At 39.1% G+C, this 16,388-nt stretch overlaps 1 protein-coding gene and 1 long non-coding RNA gene across 2 annotated transcripts; both read right to left on the bottom strand.

Annotated features, from left to right (window-relative positions):
• Positions 1 to 4,971: 4,971 nt before the first annotated feature.
• On the bottom strand, positions 4,972 to 16,172 carry LOC125886909 (sialic acid-binding Ig-like lectin 7). The gene is made up of 7 exons (XM_049573282.1): positions 16,081 to 16,172; positions 15,801 to 15,891; positions 15,401 to 15,715; positions 7,187 to 7,474; positions 6,758 to 7,036; positions 6,413 to 6,524; positions 4,972 to 6,310 (listed from the first exon to the last, which is right to left on the bottom strand). The coding sequence occupies exons 2-7, from the start codon at positions 15,871 to 15,873 to the stop codon at positions 6,148 to 6,150; spliced, it is 1,230 nt and encodes a 409-aa protein (XP_049429239.1). The 5' UTR covers positions 15,874 to 15,891; positions 16,081 to 16,172; the 3' UTR covers positions 4,972 to 6,147.
• On the bottom strand, positions 12,360 to 12,953 carry LOC125886926 (uncharacterized). Its single transcript, XR_007449107.1, has 3 exons — positions 12,911 to 12,953; positions 12,556 to 12,667; positions 12,360 to 12,384 (listed from the first exon to the last, which is right to left on the bottom strand). It is a non-coding gene; the product is annotated as an uncharacterized LOC125886926 (long non-coding RNA).
• Positions 16,173 to 16,388: the final 216 nt, after the last annotated feature.

Genomic DNA, 16,388 nt, shown 5'->3' with positions numbered 1-16,388 from the left:
ACAACTGTGACCATCACTTTAGTTTTTATATGAAATACAGTTTTAGTAATGAGTGGATCTACAAGCTTTTGCGTTAATATATATGAATTTCGTCCGGGTTATGTGAACTGCATATATTCTAATCCTCCCTTGGAAAAAGAAAGCATAGTTCCTGTGGGCTACGGCAACACTAAACCCCTGAGTTTGCCTGAGAAGGACTAAATGCAAAAACCTGCTATTTTTAAATATCTCATGAAGAGAGACTCTCACTGCAGCTTGCTTCATTTTGTTCTGAAAATGTCGGTGTGCAACCTCATTCTGCGGACAATATATGAGGTGCAGACTTACATCTGTGTCACCGGTAATGAGGAAATACAGCGAGTGCTGGACAGAGGTCTGACTGAACAGATTTACGTTACTTCATACAAAAAAAATCTAAATCTAATAAGGGTCAAATAATTCTTAAAAAACATTCTCTACCAAAAGGTTGAGTTTTCCTTTAATGGTAAAGCTAGTGAGGCTAAGCTAATGTTAATATAGTATAATGTTTTCTCCACAAGTGAGGAGATATAGAGATCCACTCATTACCAAAAGTGTATGTCGTCTAGGAGAGACAATAAAAACTAATGGACACTTGTCATACTGAACTTTAAGGTGTGTTGATGGATTCACATTGTCCACTCATGCACTGAGTAACATTACAAGTAAACGTTCCACCTCAAAAGTTGGTTGCAGTCACCTCAGTGAATTAAGTTATTTATTTCTCCGACTGTGAGAGTGCTGCTGTGAGAGGCAGCAAGACATCCTTTCATTTCATAGTTATAGTTTACTAATATATGTAAAACTTGCCACAGTATGAACAGTGGTTACATGAGCCTCAAAACCAGCCACAGCTCAGCCCTGAACAGAGTGACCGTCCTCTATTGACCAATCAACAGACTGCAGTGTTTCTAGCTCACCAGATCTGTGTGCTAGGTACCCCAACAGAGGGGGGACCAAAAATGGGGACGGTACGGAACAGTTCCCTTGATACAATCCACAACTTTTCACAGTGAAAACGGAAAAAATGCATGAAAACGTACTGCTCGATGGAAATCAGGCCATACTTTAACATGTAGAGCTGCTGACCAAACGTCAGTATTTGACAAGTTGGGAGTGAGATTGTGTTGAAAATAACCAGGAAAGATACAGTGTTAGTTGGACTGATATTAAAATAATATTGTTCAGTCAAGGAAACACTGCAGCGTACTTACATTTCACAGTTAAAGTGACCGTTGTCTTGACAACACTGTGACCATAATCTGCCACACATGTGATGTTGGTGTTGTGGTGATCTGCTGTAGGAATGAGATGTAACATATCTACAAAGGATTTCTTGCTAAAATCACGTATGGGAGAAGGACCACCATAAAACACCATAGACTGTCCATGAGCCTTTGTCCATTCCCAGTGGAATTTCGGTCTTTTATTGCAATTATCAGCACGACATCCCACTGTGGTATATTGTCCCTCCTTCATGGGAGAAGTCTGAACAGTTGGACTTCTGGTTAATGCTGAAAATAAAAAAAAGTCAACATGTCTCACTAAGGTGTCATGCCATCCACCACCACCTCCTGATGATAAAGCCAGCTTATATATCACAACACCTGATATAACATGTATAAAACATGCAAATGTAATGTATGTGTGCTTTGTAGAGATATACAATGGCAACATTTTCTTTTGGCAATGGGGCATGAGTGCATGAACCAGGCCCCAAATGCTGCATGTTTTAAATGTACCATGAAGTAATATATGATTAATAAGTATTAAAATAAATCAACATCTAATAACCACTCACCAGAAACTGAGATCCGAACCCTCTTTGGAAAAATGTACGTCTGGTTACATCCCCATTCCAGTTTGAAGCCATACTCATATTCTCCTCGTGGCAGGCCATCCATGATTAAAGTGTCTTTCATCTGAAATTTTGTTTTCATCACAACAGTTACTGTATTCTGTGGATCTCCTTTAAACCAAATCTTTCTATATGGAGCTGTAACTTTGCTTGTTGGAAAGGTGAATTTATATGGGATCCGGATGCAGTCGCCAGCTTCCACCTCAATGTGTGTGGTCACATTGATTGAAAACTCTGTATCGTTAAGAGTTGCTGACAGAGAAAGCAAAATTAAAACAATTACAAAAATCATCAAAATCATCTTTAGTGTAATTTATATGTCGTCATATTCACAGTAATTGAAAATGTAATACTTCAAACCTTTGACACATTGAAGCTGGCAGATCCTGGCCTTAAAAAACAGGCAGAGAATCACTGAGTAGAGTAGTAGTAGAGTAGAAGTCATCCTTGTGTTCTGGAGGAACTGGGCAGCACGTTAAATATTTTTTCATTAATAACAAACATTACATTAGTATTTTAATTGTTTTATATATTATCATTTACAATATTCTTTTTAACACAGCACATTTGTAATTTTTAAACATACATAATACATATTATTTAAAGTCTTAGTATTAGGGTGTACAAGTTGTGAACTCACCTCTCAATCCGCAGGGTCATGTGTTAGATCTACAACGCTATTTGAGGTTTTTATTCTTTAGCAGCTGGATGATGATCTCCTTTGTTGTTTTCAGTCTGAAGTCAAATTCACAATCATACAAAACATCAATCAGCCAAAGCGTTAGCAGCTCTGTGCAGTTCAACATGTAGTTCTGTTGCTTTTAAATGGTTAACTAGGAAGTGGTCATGGTTTATTCATAAAGTGGTTTGCAGGAAACCCTGTATCTTTTGCTTTTGCTGCCATCTTTACTTTCACACAGACACACAAGTTGGAAAGATCTGTCCATCAGATTGTTGGAGTAGCTGTGGTGAAAAGAATGCAGATGTACATATTATCTCTATTTCCATCTGGTATTAAAGACTGGCAACCAGTTACAAGCTCTAGTATGACATCATTTCAAATTAAACAAGAAGTGAGACCAACATTTTTTATTTCAGGTATAACCACCTGAGTTAACTATAGACTAATACCCACATGCAGCTGTGACACAGAGGAACTGAGTTAAACTCCAACCACTGTGTCTTCAAAATCATAAGGCAAAAATAAACCGAATTATTTAAATGAAAAGAAATACCTACAGAGTATGACTTTAAGAATCAATACATTATTTCATATACAGTGTTGGTCTCTAAAGGTAATTTACTTGAGCATGACAACTGCACAGGGTGAGAATTTTTATAACACTCACCTGTTTATATTTTGTTAAGGCTTAAAAGTACAAGGCTGTTTTTGAGTGACAAGCTGTCTGCAAGCAGCTTCAACCTCTTGTCCAAATATGGTCAGGAGTCCACAAACCAATGGATGACGTCATGGTAGCTACTTCCATTATTTCATACAGTCACTCTGTGGTTTAGTGTCAAAGTAATGTACAGACAGGATTTAGTTCACAGATTTACATAAAGATAATACAGAAAACAAAACATAACTCAAGGACTGAAAATATAGATCTTAACAAAGAAAAGGAGAACTTTTAAAGTAACTTATTTGGTCTGTGGCAGTTGTGTGTCTGGGGTGGCCAACACATTCTCACTGCGACCTTGTCACATATTGACGTTTGGTCATGGACTTTCCACATCTAGATACGACGTGCAGGGTGGTTACGTTAAGGAAAAAAGAACAGGGTTTGGCTTTAGAATCTTCCAGGACGCAAACACTGCTCTCTCAGGTGAGAGTCGGTGAATGTTGGACCCTTCTGCCCACCCCAGTCGGACTTTAGCCGCCTTAACTTTCATCCTTTCCAACTTTCCTCTGATGCCACCATGCACCACTGAACTATAACAGCAACCGGCTGCCTGTCATGCTGACATTAAAGGATGCCCTTTTCCGTTGGTTTCTGTCGCCACAAGTCACTGGATATCGATGACTTCGGAGTGAGTCTGGGCTTGGGTGGCCGAAGTTGAAAGTGTGGAATGAGTGTTTGATCCATCCATATCCCTTCCCAACCATCTTATGCAGACTTTTCCGCTCTTTAAACTACAGTTGTGGTCTCAGAAACAGCCACCGCTCGGTTTGTATCACACTGCCGCAAAGGGTGCCTGTGTGCGCTTCACGAGTTGGGAGTGAGAACAGGCTGACATTACGGTCTTTTCTTCATCTTTGTTATTGAGCTTTCAGTCTATTAGACCTTCATCAGAGCACACATGAGGCAACAATGGACAGGCTGGTAAAAGTAACCAATCTCAGTCTAATCACTGGCTGTATGCAATATGCCTGTGTGCAACCCTGGTGGTAGAAGCTCCACCTTCTGGGAGTTGTAGTGTTTTTTTAAATACTGGGTGGCAAACTGAAAGGCATACAAATGGGAGCCTAATGGTGCGTTCCTAAGTGCTGGGAGGTTTCAGACCTCCAACTAGGAAAAATGCATTGAACTGCCCGTCAAAGCTGGAGGTCCTAGTTGCGGAGTCATGCCAGATCGAGCTACCCCGACCTCACTGCGAACATGACGTTAGCACAACAATGGCGGCGCGCACAGAAATGCACATTGTGAGAGGTAGAACTTCAACGAATTGACAAGAAACTATAATTCTCTGCATGTATGTGGTGATATTACACACTGTAATGTTAACACAACTTCTTCTGCACGCTGTTGGTGTGAAAGTATGTTGCTATAGTGTCTTTCCATGACGATATGCGGTGAAATGTAAATGTCCAATTACTTCACATAGCGATATCTAGTTGCACCTGGATCTGCGGTCCACCATGTTTGTTGTTTACGTTCAACATCGATCGTCTGGAATGCTTTGAGGTGGGATCTAGTTAACTCCAGGTGGGATATATCCCACCTCCCAGTGCTCTCAAATGCAGCATAATTGTCTTGTCATATAGTACCACAGTATAAAACAAGGGTGGAACAGAGTCTTGTCTTCTACCTTTATTTTTTCCAACATGTGAAATGCTATTGTGACATATCATCAAGGTAAAAAACTAACAACGCACCAAGCAAAATGAATAAAGAAAGCACAAATAAAGGAACAACAAAACATTACTCATACACAAACCCTCACCAAGGTAGCAAATATTATATCAGTAATAATAAAAAGTGACTAAATACAATGATGTGTATACTATCCAAACCCTTAAATGAGTAAATACAAAATGATATTAACAGATGATAAGAAAAACAATCACAAACAGACAAAAGTGCTCCCCTTATTAATTCAATTAGCAATCAATTGGCTGTCAAAGTGTCTACTATTTTGTATTTAGCTGAGGTGCATTATGGTTCTAATTTCATGTTTGTCCCCCATTTCCTATATAACCCTCTCATTTGGCCCACAATGTGCGTCCCATTCGAAGATTTTCTCTGATTGTATATGTTAACTGCTCCATTTCTTTTACTTATTCCACTAGGCCCCTCCAAAATTTTAATTTTAAAGATAAATATACCTACTGATCACTACACAACAGAGTGGCACCATACAAATATAATAGTAGGCTACATACAAAAGAAAGCAGTGTACAATCAAAAATACACACAAAAACAAGTACAAATGAAAGTAAATAATATTAGCCTGTGTGGACATAATTGTTGTATTAACAAAGTTGTGTGAAACTTCAAATCCAAAATAAAAAAGCAAAATATGAACAAAGGTTCCACCTCTGACCAGGTGGGTAGCCAATCATAGTTTGGGATGACAGGATGGCACCAAGCAGCAACTCCTGAAGCTGAAAAATAAAGCTGATGTCGAAGTGCCAAAAACTGCAGTACATCAAATGGCCACTTGAGGCTGGCTCAAAAACAGGGTAAATCCCCATAGACCCCCATGTTAAACTTTACAGCAGAAATAAACATGTTTACAGCCTGGTACAAAGAAATGGTTTCGGTCCTTATAGCTATTTTCAACATCTACGACAGCTGTTCAGGGAGTGATTTTTTTTTATCAAGACCCGAAGTTATGCATATTTAAAGTGAGGCCAATACATCTGTGACTCAAATCCACTCCTCATTCCCCCAAAGCTCCACCCTTTTGTCCAAATACAGTCACTTCTGACCCCAAAAAACCAAGATGGCGACATCTGAAATGCCGAAAGACTGTAAAATGGCAGACCACAAACCAATGGGTGAAGTGACTGTCGCTACGTTCATTATTTATACAGTTCGGGTGGCCAGTCAGATTTCAGGTGTGTCCCGTGCCACCCCAGGACCCTTCCTGGATACGCCCCTGGTCCGTGGAGAAATAACACTGTATTCTTGTCCAACATCTGGCTGATTCAGGGAAGCATAAATGTTCATTTCTTCACCAAGTTCCCTCTGTTGACTTTTCCCCCTGCAGCTGTAGAGGAAAAGAATGTAAAAATATAATCATCTGACTTATTGAGTATTAATCTGTTTGACTAATAATAATAATACATATATAATAATTTTGTGTTCTTACCGTTTGATGCAGATGATCAGGCTGGTGAGGAGGATCAGGTTCAGACTTAAAGACATACCAGCGATTATCCAGGGGAGGACTGCATTAGAGCTGTGGTTTGAATCCAACTCATCTAAAGAAAAACATAGTTTGAACTCCGCTGAAACATTTTTTATCATATTTTTATTTTTTTAACACTTCTTACTCATTGTTGTATAATGCCATTTTAATATTACAAAAGCAGCATTTAAATTCACCATGAAACTAAATGTTATCTTGCTAATCTTACATAACATCACTGCAAGCATCATTACAGACAGAAAGGTATTTGCACCATGCTCTGAGCAGATATGACAGACTACTCACAGTTCGGTCTGTTTTCAGTGTAGTTCTGGAGTGGAATTTCAACCTGGGCCCGACCCAGTTCATTGCTGCTGATGCATTTGACACTGGTGTCGTGGTAGTCAGCAGCAGACATGGTGATGATGCTGTTCACTGTCTGGATGCTGCTAGAGCTGGTGACTGAGAAGTCTGTGAGAGAAGGCCAGGTGATGGGTGCCAGGGGATTCCCCCGACTGATGCACACACAGACCAAGAGCTTTCCTTCAACCATGCACTGGGAACTGTTTAGGATTTTGGGGGAAACTGAGAGAAAGAAAGGTTGATCAGTTGTAATAATAACAACTTGGCAACAGCTTCCTAACCCTAACAGATGGGTTTCAGATGACTGAGTTATGACATATTCTAATATGATCTTGTTCATATCTGGTAAAACAAACACTGCAGCGAACTTACATTTCACATCTAAGGTGACAGTTGTCTCCACAACACTGTGACCATAATTGACCACACATGTGATGTTGGTGTTGTGGTCATCTGCTGTAGGAGTGACGACTAATATACTTGCACCAAGCAATGAGTTGAATATACCATCATTAACAAGTAAAGATCGTCCACCAGCATTTGTCAAGTTCCAGGAGATATTATCTCTGTCAGAGCATAAAGGACGAGCCGTACATTGCAGTGTGGCACGTTGTCCCTCCGTCATGGGAGGAACCTTCACATCTGGTGTTTCAGTTAAAGCTGCAAAATAAACACATTCATAATTATAATATGTCGTAATTATTTGGTCTATGCTTGTTGCAACACACAGTGACAACTAGGTTCTCAACACGTTCTCATCTCAACAACTGGACCTATATGTCTACATATGACAGGCTGTGTACCCTCCTGCGTCAGTTTTTTGTTGCTCAGGGACAGCGTGTCAGTTTATGCTTGTTACGTACATTGTGTCTTTTCAAAATACACTTCAGTTTCACTGGAAATGCATACAGTCTACCCCTGAAAGAGCACCACCTTGGCACACAGTAGAGCAGTCGATGTGTACTTCTTTACCTGCATTGCTATTCTTAACAGCCAGAATGCCTCCAAATGCTCGATCCCATCCTATCATCTCTCATTTACAGGGAATGTGGAAAAAAGTGTCTTGAATATTTAAAATCAACCCCTTTTTAAGCTTGTCCTCTGGTCTGTGGGACAACCCCAAACTCCTTATTGATAAATCACCACCTGTATGGAGGGAGTGGGTGATTAAGGGGATGCATAATCTGGGTGACCTTTATAAATATGGTGTCCTTAAATCATTTGACAATCTAGTTGAACAATTCAAACTAGCCAACAATCAATTTTGGAGGTATCTACAGCTGAGACCTCCTTGTCACTACTTTTGGCTCTATATGCAAACCACCCCAGGGCATGGACCTCATTAAAGAGATCTTGCAGATCGCAGGGGTTGGACATGGGGCTTCCCATTATTACTCTATGCTTATGAACAATTCTGGTTATGCGACCAACGCAGCTCTGAAAACTTTATGGGAGAGGGATCTGAACATAACATTTGAAGAAAACGATTGGGATACTGTTGTTGGGATCACTAAACAAGTCTCTAGGGATATCAAAATAAGACTAATTCAATTTAAAATCCTTTATCGATTCTATTGGTACCCAAGTAGGTTATTCAGGCTTGGTATAAAGGAAACACCGGATTGTTGGAGGTGTGTAGGGGAGCTAGGTACCCTCACACATGCTCTGTGGTCATGTCCAAAGATTCAGACATTTTGGAAAGGGGTCCATGAGACTATTACAGAGGTCATAAGAGTGGATTTTGATTTTTGTCCCAGTCTTTACATATTAGGCAATCCTAAACCCATGGCCCATATTGTAAAACCCCTAACCATTTGGATTCAGACAAGTACAATGATTGGCAAACAGATGATAATGAGAAAGTGGAAAGATACAGAAGGCCCGGTATTTCAGGACTGGCTTACAGAGCTAGGTAAAGTAGTGGCTTTTGAAAGAATATCCTATAGTATAATAAATGAGATTGAAAAATATAATGAGAAATGGGGCATGTTCTTAAGATTATATTCTTTATAGGGTAACTAAAATGTATGTGTGTACTGTACACTATGGTCAATGTAGTCTGCTCTTGAGGGACTGTCACAAAGATGAGGATGGAGTTGGATTGGGTGCAATACAAGGATCTGTTTGCTGGAAGACTGTCTGTGGACACTGAACCTCACATGGGACGATGAATGGACACTCAGCAGTGTTGTGGTAGTCTTTTAGAAAGAATGTTAAACATGTCGTGCTTGTACAAATTTTACTTTTCATGGACTGTTTATAAAGTTATTTATTTTATTTTATTACTCTTACTAGATCTTTAATTAGTAACCCATAAGATTAGTTATCTTAATTTTGCATTATTCATTAGTGGGTGTCATGTTTTTGAGATGTATGTTTTTTAATTTTGGTTTGTTAAAAAATGAAAACTCAATAAAGTATGAGATGCAAAAAAAAAAATGCATACAGTCTAAACCTATAAACCTACAACATAAGTGAAACACTTTTTAGTGTAGTTTTTATCTAATTTCTTTAGGTTTAGGCAACAAAAGCACTTGGCTCAGCTTAGAACAAAACATTATGTTTTGGCTTAAAATTCACACAGGAAATGAACAACGTTCCTGAGTGAAAGTCCAGAGTTCTTCACCCATCCAACACCCCTCCTGCCAGCCCCATATGAACTGTCTTGCTCTTTATGTAAGAGTAGTTGCCGGTGTGTATCATACCACTGAGAAAGGGTGCCTCTGTGCATTGGTGTGTGACGCCAACAACACTGACAAAGCAGCGGTATTAGTCAAGTTAGGAGTGAGACGGGGCTGAAGTTTCTGTCTATATTTTACATATATACTATAAATATTCTGTTTATTTTAGTCTCACATCATAAACCAAGCAGTTATTGTCAGTGAATTATTACTCACCAGAAACTGAGATCTGAACCCTCTTTGGAAAAATGTACGTCTGATTACATCCCCATTCCAGTTTGAAGCCGTACTCATATTCTCCACGTGGTAGGCCCCTTATCATGAAAATGCCTTTTGTCTCAGATACTACTGTGTCAACAACTTCTGCACTTATTGTATTCTGTGGATCTCCTTTGAACCAAATCTTTCTATATGGAGCTGTAACTTTGTTTGTTGGAAAGGTGAATTCATATGGGATCCAATCGCAGTCGGCAGCTTCCACCTCAATGTGTGTGGTCACATTGATTGAAAAAGTTAAATATATGATGTATTTATTTACATTTACTGGAGTAAAATACAATAAAGCATACCTTTGACACACTGAAGCTGGCAGATCCTGGCCTTAAAAAACAGGCAGAGAATCACTGAGTAGATCAAAGTCATCCTTGTGTTCTGGAGGATCTGAGCAGCACATTAAATATTAATTCATGAATAACAAATATTACAATTGATAATCTTCCCATGTAGTATATTCTATTTTAAAACAGTGCATTTGTCATTTTTAAACATACATTATAAATGTTATACAAAGTCTTAGTATTAAAATGTAGAATCTGTAAACTCACCCTTATCAGTGTCCTGTATAACGTCTGTGATACTTTGTTGGTCTTTTTTTCCCTCTTTCGCAGTTGGATAATGGTTTAATCTTTTTGTTTTCAGCAGTCTGAAGTCAAATCCATGAACGTATTAATCATCAAACAGCTAAAGCTTTTGTGACTCATCAACATGTAGTTCTGTTATTTTTCAATAGTGAACAAGGAAGAGGTCATGAGGTGGTTTGCAGAAAACGCTACATCATTTTGATGCTGTCTGAACTTTCACACTCACATCCAAAAAGGGGAAGATAAAGAAATGACCATCAGACTGTTGGAGATGATGTAGTGAAAATAATACATTAAACTATGCAGTGTAAGCAGTTGGAGATAACGTGTACACTCTGACAATAAAGTAAACACACAAATTCAACAACAAAAGGAAAGAAATAGAAAGGATTAGTTTTGGTTTCACTACATCTTTTGGGTACAGCTACAAAAATGACATGATGTAATGTTGGTGTCTAACATGGGAAATGTTGTGAACATGTTGGTGTGTAGCCACAAGTAAAATGGATCAACGCAGAATGAAAGATTGTGAGTGCACACAACAAAAACAGGAGAGAATCTTTTTACTGTCACACATCAGTATATTCTTTAATGCCTAGAACCAAATTGTGTCATCTTTAGTTTCTGTGTTAAATATGAAGATTAAGCAACCAGTATCTGTTTCCTTTTAATACATCCTCATTTCTGAGGTTACAGTATGGGGTAATGGGGCTGAGACAAAAACGTTCACATACTTTGAGGAACATCTGTTTGTGCGCGTTAACAACATGTAGAAAGGCGAGATGTACAAAGTTTTAATGATCAATATAACACTTCCATTTCTCATGCTGGAGGAGGCGCTACTTCTTGTAATTAGTCCATACGTTATTTTGTCTTTAAAAAATATAAGCTACTTTAGCTGATGAACAAAAACACTCAAACCTTTAGTGTGAATCTCTGGTGCTGCGTGATCTGACAGGAAGTTGTTCACTGATAAACAATGTCACGTCTAAAAAGTGTTTTACACCTTACAGCCAAAATAAAAAGAAAATCAGAAATCACACTTGGCCACGTGGCACCGTGCTACTTATAGTACTACTAATACTTTTTCTGTACGCACAGCTCTGTGGCCTTCCAGCAGGTAAAAGCTACATAGAACTGTGTAAAATACGAGTACAGTCTGTTTAGAAATGATTTAAATAAATACCTCTGAGGGATTGTGAAGCAGCAGAGCAACCTTTTTACATTAAAATAAATCAATTAAACCACTGCATCCTGTAGTTAAAACAATCCGGCTTATTAATTCAGTACCAGTTAATATAGCCACACTTCCAAACCAACTGCATTATCATTTGGCAAAGCTCAATTGCACACACATTGAAGCTGGCAGCAACCACACACACCGAAAAGACACAGTCTGTGGAGCAGGTTAAAAACCTGGCTCCACCCTGCCTACCTGACGTGCTGCATCTGTGCCCCATGTATTTCAGCTGTTACTGTCATACTACTCAAAAATGTCTTTTTACATACAAGATAGAAAACTATCTCTGAGGTGAAATGTAAATTCCACCCTGGTGATTTGACCGCCCAGCATCTGGTCAGTGTCAAAGTCATGTACAGTCATGATACAGAAAGCAAAACATAGACTGAAAACATGGGTCTCAACATGGAAAAGGAGAACTTTAAAAGTAATTATCATGATCACCGTACAAATATAATAAAATTGAAAGCTTCAGTCGAAAACAAAATTAAAATTAATAAACATGTGTGTTCACAAAATTGTGCAGAACTTCAAATCTGCAATACAGCAACAATATGAACTATGGTTCTGCCCCAACCAGGTCGATAGCACATTGTGGGATAATGATTGGCACATGGGGTGGCCAATGAAATTTAAGGTGTGTCCCGTGCCACCCCACGACCCTTCCTGGATACGCCCCTGGTCCGTGGAGAAATAACACTGTATTCTTGTCCAACATCTGGCTGATTCAGGGAAGCATAAGTGTTCATGTCTTCATCAAGTTCCCTCTGTTGACTTTTCCCCCTGCAGCTGTAGAGGAAAAGAATGTAAAAATATAATCCTCTGACTTATTGACTATTAATCTGTTTGACTAATCATAATAATAATAATAATATAGATAGATAGATAGATAGATAGATAGATAGATAGATAGATAGATAGATAGATAGATAGATAGATATTATAATTTTGTGTTCTTACCGTTTGATGCAGATGATCAGGCTGGTGAGGAGGATCAGGTTCAGACTTAAAGACACACCAGCGATTATCCAGGGGAGGACTGCATTAGAGCTGTGGTTTGAATCCAACTCATCTAAAGAAAAACATAGTTTGAACTCCATTGAAACATTTTTTTTATCATATTTTTATTTTTTTAACACTTCTTACTCATTGTTGTATAATGCCATTTTAATATTACAAAAACAGCATTTAAATTCACCATGAAACTAAATGTTTAGAGGCAATCTTGCTAATCTTACATAACATCACTGCAAACATCATTACAGACAGAAAGGCATTTGCACCATGCTCTGAGCAGATATGACAGACTACTCACAGTTCAGTCTGTTTTCAGTGTAGTTCTGGAGTGGAATTTCAACCTGGGACCCAGTTCATTGCTGCTGATGCATTTGACACTGGTGTCGTGGTAGTCAGCAGCAGACATGGTGATGATGCTGTTCACTGTCTGGATGCTGCTAGAGCTGGTGACTGAGAAGTCTGTGAGAGAAGGCCAGGTGATGGGTGCCAGGGGATTCCCCCGACTGATGCACACACAGACCAAGAGCTTTCCTTCAACCATGCACTGGGAACTGTTTAGGATTTTGGGGGAAACTGAGAGAAAGACAGAAAAAAAAGAAAACACTAAGTTTTTAAAACACCCTAAACTTGAACCTTACAAATGTGTCGCAGACACATTAAACACACAGTAAAACAAACACTGCAGCGTACTTACATTTCACATCTAAGGTGACAGTTGTCTCCACAACACTATGACCATAATTGACAACACATGTGATGTTGGTGTTGTGGTGATCTGCTGTAGGAGTGAGGGTTAATATACTTGAAATAGACGCATCGCCAAGTATGTCATTATCATCAAGTAAAGATCGTCCACCAGCATTTGTCCACTCCCAGGAGATATCTTCTCTGTCAGAGCATAAACGACGAGCCGTACATTGCAGTGTGGCACTTTGTCCCTCTGTCATGGGAGGAACCGTCACACCTGGTGTTTCAGTTAAAGCTGCAAAATAAACACAATCAGAATTATAATATGTCGTATTATTTGGTCTATGCCTGTTGCAACACACAGTGACAACCTTTCAACACGTTCTCATCTCAACCTGTCAAATACTGCAGCTTTCTCAGTGGACCTGCATGTCTAAATATGAAACACTGTGTACCCTCCTGCATCAGTTTTGGATGCTCAGGGACAGCGTGTCAGTTTATGCTTGTTACGTACATTGTGTCTTTTCAAAATACACTTCAGTTTCACTGGAAATGTACAGTTTCTGCTTATTAAATGGATACAGTCTAAAGCTATAAACCTACAACATAAGTCAAACACTTAGTTTTTATCTTATTTCTTTAGGTTTAGGCAACAAAAGCACTTGGCTTTAGTTTAGCGCAAAACATTATGGTTTGGCTTAAAGCAGCTGTGCGGAACTTTACGTTTTCGTTGATTATAGTGCCCCCCTTTGGTCGAAGCGGTATGACACCCACAGCCTGGTGTAAAATCTCGACTGCAACCAGCAATTACCGCATGCATTTGTTTTGAAGAGCGAGAGGAAGATCATAAATGTCCTGGTGTAGCTCTGAATTTCTTATAAACTGAGGACAACTGCCTGCTGTATATTTGTGTTCATGGTCACAGTCACAGATAATTTTGTGGCGTTTGTTGTAACGTTACTAGACAAAAGCGGTTCACATCAGCTAACGTTGCATTTAGCTTGCTTGTAACTTCCATGTCGTCATATATTGAAGTGAAACAACGTCTAACAAGTTGCGGTATGTTCTCTAAATAAAAACAAAAATTACATACCTGATTAGGAAAAGGGCCAACTCGGGATCAGTTTTAAAACCTTTCAAATCTCTCAGCTCTCTCCACTTGGTGAATGCCTGACCGAGGTTTACACTCGTTTGGGCTCCAGCCCTATCACTGTCCCGTTAAGCCTTCTTCTGTTCTTCTGTTCTTTTTCTTTTAGATGGTGCTCCTTCTTTATCCGCCATGACATTGAAAGTACAACCAAGTCCTTATAGACACATCTGGTAAAACTGTTATGTGTTCAGCAATGCCTGTTGCGTACCGCTTACTCAAAGAACACTCTCTGTAAACACAGCTCTTCTTCCTCTCTCAGTTTATTGGCGGATTGCAAATAACTTCCAGGTGCATACCATCACCTACTGTACAAGAGACTACTCCCTACTACATGTCATTTAGCCTGTTTCTTAAATCCTACTCGTAAAACACGGCTCCTTCTTCTTCTGTGGTTTAATGGCTGTGGGCCGCTGTGGGCGTGCAGACTTACTTCTGCCTCCGGGTGCCGTATTCTGGTTTGCTGACTTCCGCTGTGTCCGACCGGAGCCAGGCTACGCTAAATAGCCATATAGAGAAAGGCTTTTTTGTTGCTGTTGGGTTCAAATAAATATGCGGATCTTCAAGGGGGGGTGATGCAAACTAGGGACAGTTTTATAAATGGTAAAAAGTTCCGCACAGCTGCTTTAAAATTCACACAGGAAATGAACAACGTTCCTGAGTGAAAGTCCAGAGTTCTTGACCCATCCAACACCCCTCCTGCCAGCCCCATATGAACTGTCTTGCTCTTTATGTAAGAGTAGTTGCCGGTGTGTATCATACCACTGAGAAAGGGTGCCTCTGTGCATTGGTGTGTGACGCCAACAACACTGACAAAGCAGCGGTATTAGTCAAGTTGGGAGTGAGACGGGGCTGAAGTTTCTGTCTATATTTTACATATATAATATAAATATTCTGTTTATTTTAGTCTCACATAATAAACCAAGCAGTTATTATCAGTGAATTGTTACTCACCAGAAACTGAGATCTGAACCTTCTTTGGAAAAATGTACGTCTGATTACATCCCCATTCCAGTTTGAAGCCGTACTCATATTCTCCTTGTGGTTGGTCCCTTATCGTTAAAGTGCCTTTTGTCTCAGATTCTACTGTGTCAACAACTTCTGCGCTTATTGTATTCTGTGGATCTCCTTTGAACCAAATCTTTCTATATGGAGCTGTAACTTTGTTTGTTGGAAAGGTGAATTCGTATGGGATCCAATTGCAGTCGGCAGCTTCCACTTCAATGTGTGTGGTCACATTGATTGAAAACTCTGTGTCGTCAAGAGTTTCTGCGTACCAAAAAAAAAAAAAAACAGTTAAATGTGTGATGTATTTATTGACATTTACTGCAGTTTAAGATACAATAAAAAATACCTTTGACACACTGTAGCTGGCAGATCCTGGCCTTAAAAAACAGGCAGAGAATCACTGAGTAGATCAAAGTCATCCTTGTGTTCTGGAGGAACTGGGCAGCACATTAAATATTTATTAATTAATGACAAATATTACATTTAATAATTAACCGCTTCATTACCTTCCCACGTAGTATGTTCTGTATTAAAACAGTACATTTGTCATTTTTAAACATACATAATAAATACTAATGAATGTTATACAAAGTCTTAGTATTAAGATGTAGAGTCTGTACACTCACCCTCCGTCTGCTGCCACTGCTGATTGTTCCTGTTGCATCAGTGTCATCTATAAGATCTGTATTGCCTTTTTGAGGTAACTCATGAACATGTAGTTCTGTTATTTTTCAATAGTGAACAAGGAAGTGGTCATGAAGTGGTTTGCAGAAAACACTACATTATTTTGGTGCTGTTGGTACTTTGACACTCCCATACAAAAAGGGAAGATAAAGAAATGGCCATCAGACTGTTGGAGATGTTGTAGTGAAAATACTGCATTAAACTATGCAGTGTAAGCAGTTGGAAGATAACTTGTGCACTCTGACAATAA

This window comes from Epinephelus fuscoguttatus, linkage group LG4 (genome assembly GCF_011397635.1).
Source record: "Epinephelus fuscoguttatus linkage group LG4, E.fuscoguttatus.final_Chr_v1".
Classification (NCBI taxonomy): Eukaryota; Metazoa; Chordata; class Actinopteri; order Perciformes; family Serranidae; genus Epinephelus; species Epinephelus fuscoguttatus.
This window is presented reverse-complemented; position numbering and strand designations above follow the sequence as displayed.